The following is an 8,639-nucleotide window of genomic DNA, read 5'->3' as shown; positions in this document are numbered from 1 at the left end:
GCCCAAGCAGATGCTGTCAGAGCTCATCCCCTGAACCCAGACCCACTCACCAGTGCCACGGCCGCTGCTGCCCCAGGAGCAGGACGCTTCTACCTCCATTCCAACAGAAAGTGGGCTCACTGCAGTGCCTGCGTCCTTTGTTGCCTCTTAAGTCTCTTGTGAGTGCATCTCATTAGATCCTAAGTTACATGTCTGTGCCCTACCTACAAGGGAGATGAAAAGGAGAGTTCTGGTTCTGTCTGAGGTAGGCAGGACTCAAAAGATGGAAAATCTCCAAATCGAAGAGGGCTGTTCAAAAGACACTGGAGTGTCCCTAAACTGGGTAAATGCGGACGCACGGAACTGTGAGTCGAGTCTGGGAGTGTGTCCTCAGAGCTTTTCTGAACACACATTTCACCGTGGGTCACTTGTTTGATGCTCTGTTTCTCTGACTTCCTCTGCCCTGTCCACATCATCAGCACATCCAAGTTCATCCCTCCTTCCATCTAATACGTGTAGTTCTGCCCCGGCCTGCTCCCTGGCCCAGGTGCCTCGTATTCATTAAAATCAAAGTCCACTGATTCACTTGTTTACATGCTGAGTTCAGTCATCAGCTGAAAACATTTACCACCTAAGAAGTCATTCCCCGAAAAGTTTCAATTACTAAGACCATGGATTTACACTTACTATGAATAGTGATATTCTTCACTCTAAATGTATGTTGGGTCTTGAGGTATTAACTAACATTATGAGGCCAATGTGATTAATGAGATTAAAATTTAAATGCCCAGTACATGAAGACAAGCCATACAATCTCTTCAGTGCTTAAAGTCATGCAATACTCGATTTAGTAATTTACAAAGTTTCATTAAGAAATGATAAATGCACAGCTTGAGATTTCTTCATTAAATGCTAAAGGCAAAAAGCTATAAACCATGGTAGGATCACTTTTTCTTGCCACAGTAAAAGTGGCTGAAATAATACACAGAAGGCCAGGCACAGTGGCTCACGCCTATAATCCCAGCACTTTGGGAGGCCGAGACAGGCAGATCACAGGGTCAGGAGTTCGAGACCTGCCTGGCCAACATGGTGAAACCCCGTCTCCACTAAAAATACAAAAATTAGCTGGGTGTGATGGTGGGCGCCTGCAGTCCCAGCTACACGGGAGGCTGAGGCAGAAGAATTGCTTGAACCGGGGAGGCAGGGGTTGCAGTGAGCCAAGATCGCACCACTGCACTCCAGCCTGGGTGACAGAGTGAGACTCCGTCTCAAAACAAACAAACAAACAAAAAACACAGAAAAGGATATGGCAACACTATAATCCATTCTTCTGTCAGTGAATACTGTTAGAAGATACACAGAGTTGAAGAAACAGGTAGAAAACAACCTTTAGAGCATGGGAGTTTTGATGAAAGCACAGATGTTTCCAATGTAGCTCCGCTCATGGTGTAATATATGCAGATTTTTCTGGTCACGAAATACAAATATTATTTTTTTCTTGCCGGGCGCAATGGCTTACGCCTCTAGTCCCAGTACTTTGGTACGCTGAGGCAAGTGGATCACTTGAGGTCAGAAGTCTGAGACCAGCCTGGCCAACATGACAAAACCCCGTCTCTACCAAAAATACAAACATTAGCCAGGTGTGATGGGGCACGCCTGTAGTCTCAGCCACGTGGGAGGCTGAGGCAGGAGAATCTCTTGAACCCAGGAGGTGGAGGCTGCAGTGAGCCAACATGGTGCCACTGCACTCCAGCCTGGGCGACAGATCGAACTCCGTCACACACACACACACACACACACACACACACACACACACACACACACCAAAAAACAAAACTAAAAGCAGCTTGATTGAGGTATAATTGCACGTATTGAAAGAGTCCAATCTGGTAAGTTTTGACACATATCTACACCTGTGAAATTATCACCACCATCAAGTGCTCTTTCAGTTTTGATAGCCATGAAATAGAGTATTGTAACAAACTGACCTTCGAACCAGATTTTCTAATTGCTTTATTTCAAAGTACTAAAACACGATGACAAAAATAAGATATGGGAGAGCATAACTCCCATCCCTTAAGTTCAGGTTGCAAATGGTGCAGCGTGACAGTGCGGGGAGGGGAAGATTCACTTTAGACAAACTGACAAGCGCCACCTCAGCCAGGGGTCAAGGTCAACATCAACAGCAGTAAGTCATGTTGACGGTGTACCCTTGATGGAATAGGAGGACAGCTCACCTCTGTGGTCTTCCTCCTAATAACACATAACCCACGCATTACCATGAGAAAAACCGACAATACCCCACAGTGGGACATCCTACGAAATACCTGACCAATTGCTCCTCAAAACTGTCAAGATCATCAAAACAAGGAAAGTCTGAGAAACCTTCACTGTCCAGAGGACCCTAAATACAATGTCATTTCTTGGGAGAAGATAGAAGACAGGGTCGGGCGCAGCGGTTCACGCCTGTAATCCCAGCACTTTGGGAGGCTGAGGCGGGCGCATCACCTCAGGTCGGGAGTTCGAGACCAGCCTGACCAACATGGAGAAACCCCATCTCTACTAAAAATACAAAATTAGCCAGGCGTGGTGGTGCATGTCTGTAATCCCAGCTACTCAGGAGGCTGAAGCAGGAGAATCGCTTGAACCCGGGAGGCGGAGGTTGTGGTGAGCCAAGATCGCACCATTGCACTCCAGCCTGGGCAACAAGAGCTAAACTCCATCTCAAGAAAAAAAAGAAGACAGTAGGTAAACACTAAGGAAATCTGAATCAATGATATGGACTTCCGTTAGGAGAGAGGAAGGAGAGAATGAAAGCAATTATTTTGCACTAAAACTAGCAATATTTGACTGGACCCAAAAGGCTTTGTACTGTTATTAAATAAAATTTGGAAAAAGCATTTCACCTTTTTTATGCCTTCCAAGTTTCCATTTATAATACATGCAGATAATTTTTAAAATAACTATACATAGTTTAAAATAACTGTATATATAGCACACACTAAATGTTTTATTGATGGAGGGCACTGCTCTAATCAGAAAGAGGCAGTGACTTCAAAATTTTAAGTTCAAGCAAACTGGGCATGGTGGCTCATGCCTTAATCCCAGCACTTTGGAAAGCTGAGGTGTGTGGATCACTTGAGGTCAGCAGTTCCAGACCAGCCTGGCCAACATGGTGAAACCTTGTCTCTACTAAAAAATACAAAATTGGCTGGGTGTGCTGGTGCACGCCTATAATCCCAGCTACTCTGGAGGCTGAGGCACGAGAATCACTTGAACCTGGGAGACTGAGGTTGCAGTGAGCCGTCACTGAACTCCAGCCTGGGCGACAGAGCAAGGTTCCATCTCAAAAAAGACCACAGAAAAAAAAAAAAAACAATCAATCAGATCTGAGTTATCTTGTATCTTGGCCACAGATCTCTGACAGATTCCTCAAGAATGTCATGCCCCTGGCTGGGTGCCATGGCTCACACCTGTAATCCCAGTACTTTGGGACACCGAGGCGGGCAGATCACAAGGTCAGGAGATCGAGACCATCCTGGCTAACGTGGTTAAACTCCACCTCTACTAAAAATACAAAAAATTAGTTGGGCGTCGTGGCATGCGCTTGTAGTCCCAGCTACTCAGGAGGCTGAGGCAGGAGAATCGCTTGAACCTGGGAGGTGGAGGTTGCAGTGAGCCAAGACTGTGCCACTGCACTCCAGCCTGGGCGACAGAGTGAGACTCCGTCTCAAAAAAAAAAAAAAAAAAAGGCATGCCCCATCCACTTCAAGATTCTGCAGGGAAACCCATGGCTCCTGTCACATTCTCTGGGTATCCGGGCTGCTCCACAGTGGAAATGCACTAACCAAGTCCGTGGCGGTTACTGCCTGTCAAAAGTATGTACCCACAGAGGGCAGGACACGACTTCCCCTTATTTCACAGGCGGTAACAGGCAAGATACAAGCTGACACCCGTCTGCTTGTCTTATAAGGACCACTTTACCCTTCGCCTTAGAGTCCATTGTACATAACCGTGGCCTTTGGCTCTGCCCCTAACAGCATGTGACCTTGTGTGACCTTGTGGCCATGTTTCAGCTGTGAAATAATCGGGAGTCATAAGGTCCCTTCCAGTTCCCTGTATCCATTCTATGTCCATGACTTCAAAGTACCACAAGACAGCATGTTCCTTTAAAAAAAAAAAAAAAAAAAAAAAGGAACTTTTTCGCCTGCTCCTATGAGAGTGGACCCTTGGGCCTCTCCAAAACATTACATCCTCATCTGCACCTCCCAATGAGCTTTGTCAGTTGTCACAGCAACAGAAACCAGAGATCGGGGGCATCTGATGTCCTGGCTCAAACCTCAGCTGCCGGGCTCTGATTTGCAGCTGAAAGCAAACAGGTAGGTAGAAGGACCTTCGCACCTGTTGGCTGTCAGCACCTGAGGCTGGCCGCAAGGTGGGCAGGGCCACATTCCCCAGAGGTCAAGGCTGAGTCACCAAGGCAGAAACCAGGAGATGAGCTTCCCTCAGTTCCCAGGAGGTGGGTGAGCCACCAGGGAGCAGAGTGGAGCCAGCCTAGGGTGAGGCTGCCTGGCAGCCCTGCCTCTCATTCATTCCACGTCATCTCTCAGGCCTCCCCAGTTCTCAGCTAACCCTGTCTCTGCAATGACCCCATTTGGGTAATGAAAGTGTAAATAGAAACCACTGCAGTTTCACCAGCCCCAAACTCCTCTCTAACCCACCAGCAAAGGGAATGTGGGTAACAGGTAAGAGAGCTGAGCAGCTGGATGGGTATTGGCTGCGATGCCCCCGCCCCCGCCTCCCCCAGGACTGAAGTACATTGAATAAAGGAGAACTCCCACTGAGCCGGGTTTGCATCTCTGCTCCACCCCTTACTGCTCCGTGGAAGACCTCAGCGTCTTTTCTGGAAGAGGGGAATGCCTCAAAAGGTTAAGACTAAATGGAGCTGGGCGTGGTGGCTCACGCCTGTAATCCCAGCACTTTGGGAGGCTGAGGCGAGTGGATCAGGTCACGAATTCGAGACCAGCCTGGCCAACATGGTGAAACCCTGTCTCTACTAAAAATACAAAAAAATTGGGCCGGGCGCGGTGGCTCAAGCCTGTAATCCCAGCACTTTGGGAGGCCGAGACCCGTGGATCACGAGGTCAGGAGATCGAGACCATCCTGGTCTACACGGTGAAACCCCATCTCTACTAAAAAATACAAAAAACTAGCCGGGCGAGATGGCGGGCGCCTGTAGTCCCAGCTACTCGGGAGGCTGAGGCAGGAGAATGGCGTAAACCCGGGAGGCGGAGCTTGCAGTGAGCTGAGATCCGGCCACTGCACTCCAGCCTGGGCGACAGAGACGGAGTCACCCCAAAAAAAAAAAAAAAAACAAAAAATTAGCCAGGCACGGTGGTGCACACCTGTAGTCCCAGCTACTCTGGAGGCTGAGACAGAATTGCTTGAACCTGGGAGGCAGAGGTTGCAGGGAGGCAGAGGTTGCAGTGAGCCGAGATCGCGCCCCTGCACTCCAGCCTGGGCAGACTCTGTCTCAAAAAAAAAAAAAAAAAAGACAAAAATGCGGCCCTGACTTGGAGGCAGCTAGTACATGGCAGGTACTAAGCTCAATGAAGCTGGTCTGTTAGCTTTGAAATCAGAATGACCCTGAGATCAGTTTCCAGCTGATACTGCAGAGGGTCAGGTGACAACGCTCTGCAGAGCACTCCAGCAGAAACGGGTTTTGAAAAACAAAGTTCCCTCTTCTTCAGGGCTTTCCTGGCAGCAGCTTCAGTGACCAATGCAGGCAGAAGGGAGAGGCTGACCGGGAAGTGGCAATCACCATAAAGACCCAGCCTATTCACCCGGCTCACAAGATGCTTCCTGGCTCATAAAACACTCCCTGGTCCGGTACCCTAGTGAAGATTCGTCATGTATGTACACACATGTACATCTACACACAAGTATGTATGACATTACCTTATTATTACTCCATATATTTAAACTGGCATTAAACTAGGGTAGGGACTGAGATTTACCCCTGAATTGACCCGCTTCCCTGTAGCTGGGCATTAAAAAAACCTTAGCTCAGTAGATAAAACTGGTCCCAGGCAGAAAGCCCTCTAAGCAGTTGTCAAGGCCACAAACCAAACACCCCATCAATGAGGGGATAGGGCCTCCCCGTGTCAGGTTATTTAAGCAAATGGAAGCTACAAGCATTTCCCTGAAAATTCAGCCACAGGCCCTTCTCGTTTCCAGTAGCATTAAGAAGTCTCATATTAGTATCAGTAGCCTAAACTTTGCCAGACAAATGCTCTATGCAGACATTCCCTCTACTTTGTTTTCTAAATGCAAAATGGCATTGGAACCCTAGAGTCAAGGCTTGAGAAGACGTATTTCTGTCTGTGAGGTACAGCTGGGGTCCTTCGTGGAAGGCAGGTCTCACCCTCCTGGAGGCAGGGGGCAGAAGCATCACACAGATCAATGCCGTGGTCAATGAAACAAGCAGTCTCGGTGGAAGTTGAAGGATTTATTGATGTGTTTAAACTGTGTACATTCTCCACAGATCATATTAAGGAGCTTGTAGGTGAAGTTTAATCTGTGCATAGTGGGTAGAGACATGAATAGGGTCAAAGGGGAGGAAAAAGGAAAAAAAAAAGTCACAGAAAAATAAAAATACACCACAGGTTACCAGAACCTTCAGATTTAAAAGAAAAAGCAAAAGCAGAAGCTGTGGGCATCAACATCAACTGTACAAGCATTACAGAGACTCATGTGAAGAAAACAATTGTTCACAGCGCTCCACAGTGTCCACAAACTCAGTTTCAGGGACAGCCTGGACTACTTTCCTTTCACACAAACAAACCTCCCCATGTTCTCTCCTGGGCCAGCGGCCGCCTCCTTGGTGTGGTCTTCTCTGAGTGAACGTCCCAGGGTCGGTGACAGGAGGGGTGGAGGTGAGGGGACAAAGTGGAGGCTGAGGGTCAGTGCCTTTGGAGAAGGTCCAGAGAGGAGGGGCCTGCACCTCTGGACAGCTGGAAGGGGAAGTGAACAGTAACAAGCTACGGTAGGTAAATAACAGACAGAGAAGAATGTCAAATACAAGCTACAGGCTAATCTCTGTGGAAGCACTGGATTCTGAAGGAAAGCAGCAGTGGACACCCTCATCTGTATACACGAAGCTCTCTAGAAGATGCTGGAATGAAATGCCTTTAACGTCCTTGGTGACGGGACTTTTACGGAGACACAAAGGTATCCAGCCGTGGAAACACTGGACTTCAAGAAACTGGTCCTTTCACATCATTTTGCAAGGGTATCCTCACGTACTTCAGTGGCCATTACAGTTCCCTATTCCACCCCATTTCTCAGCAACTTCCTGAAAGCTCATTTAAAAAGGGAATACACTGCCTTTTTTTTCTTTAAATGAAAGCCAGGACAGTGAATGAGCCTGAAGAATTGACTTACACAACGTAACTGGAACAACAGCCTGCATATAAGTCTATTATTGAAAATCGACATTTCCCATTTATTATACATTGACAGCATGTGTCAGACAATACAATCGAAGTGGGGTTTCTGATTAATTTAAAAAAGAAAACTACATCAAATATCTGCAATAGATCATTTTTTTCTTTTAAGGTTTATATATCATATATTGTTATATTAACATTTTCACCCATTTAAAAGAATGGAAATTGCAGTTCTACAGTAGTACTTTATATAGTCCTACAGTCCAGGAGGTCAGGATGTCGGACGCAGCCCCTGGCAGCAGCTGCTGGTCGGCAGTCAGTCGGCATCGTGGGATCTTCTGGCCTGCCTGCACCCCTCCGCCAGGGCTGCCGTGCTCCCTGCCACCTAAATCTGCATCTGTTCCAGGTATTTGTAGGTAGGGTTCTCATAGCCATGGTTCTGCATCTTGTTCAGGTGACGCTCTTCTGGGGTGAGCATTGGATCAACCTGGAAGAACAAAACCTGAGGGTCACTGTGGTGTCTGGCAAGAGACCTGCACAGGGTGTTGGGAGACCTGAGCCATTTGCTGCACGATTCCCTGAGGACCAAATGCAGCCAGCAGCCCGTTCCCACAGGACAGGCCAAATGAGAACCGGTGGTAAAACACAGGAGAAAGAAAATAAGGGGATCAAAGAGGCAATGCTTTTGAAACGAGAGCCCTGAAAGCTTAGCCCTCACGGAAGATGACAGTCAACTGGATGTCCTAGCACCATGGTGACAAGCAAGGCTCTGCGCCACTGCTTACTACCTGGGCCAGCCAAGGCAAGCCACTCAGTAGTAGGCTAGCAAGCAGACAGTGGGACCAGGGGATCTCTGGTCTTTTTCAACTCTGAAATTCTACAGCTAGGCCAGTCTCCAGCAAGAGATAAAACCAAATAACTGGCCAGGTACAGGAGCTCATGCTTGTAATCCCAGCACTTTGGGAGGCTGAGGCAGGTGGATCACTTGAAGTCAGGAGTTTGAGACCACGCTGGTCAATATGGGGAAATCCTATCTCTACTAAAAATACAAAAACTAGCTGGGCATGGTGGCGTGCACCTGTAGTCTCAGCCAGGCAGGAGGCTGAGGCACAAGAATCACTTGAACCCGGGAGACAGAGGTTGCAGTGCGCTGAGATCACACCAGTGCACTCCAGCCTGGGCAACAGAGCGAGACTCTTTGTCTCCAAAACA

At 47.9% G+C, this 8,639-nt stretch overlaps 1 protein-coding gene across 4 annotated transcripts in view; it reads right to left on the bottom strand.

Moving 5' to 3' along the window:
• Positions 1 to 6,472: 6,472 nt before the first annotated feature.
• Positions 6,473 to 8,639, bottom strand: part of APLP2 (amyloid beta precursor like protein 2) — a 73,178-nt gene continuing 71,011 nt past the window's right edge. For 2 of the 4 annotated variants that reach the window (XM_023185873.1, XM_023185874.1), the window contains one exon: positions 6,473 to 7,914. In XM_023185873.1, the coding sequence (XP_023041641.1) occupies positions 7,813 to 7,914 (102 nt within the window). In that variant the 3' untranslated portion in view covers positions 6,473 to 7,812. The remainder of the gene's footprint in view (positions 7,915 to 8,639) is intronic. The other 2 variants (XM_023185875.2, XM_023185876.2) reach the window with 1 other exon arrangement.

This window comes from Piliocolobus tephrosceles, chromosome 13 (genome assembly GCF_002776525.5).
Source record: "Piliocolobus tephrosceles isolate RC106 chromosome 13, ASM277652v3, whole genome shotgun sequence".
In the NCBI taxonomy this organism is placed as follows: domain Eukaryota; kingdom Metazoa; phylum Chordata; class Mammalia; order Primates; family Cercopithecidae; genus Piliocolobus; species Piliocolobus tephrosceles.
This window is presented reverse-complemented; position numbering and strand designations above follow the sequence as displayed.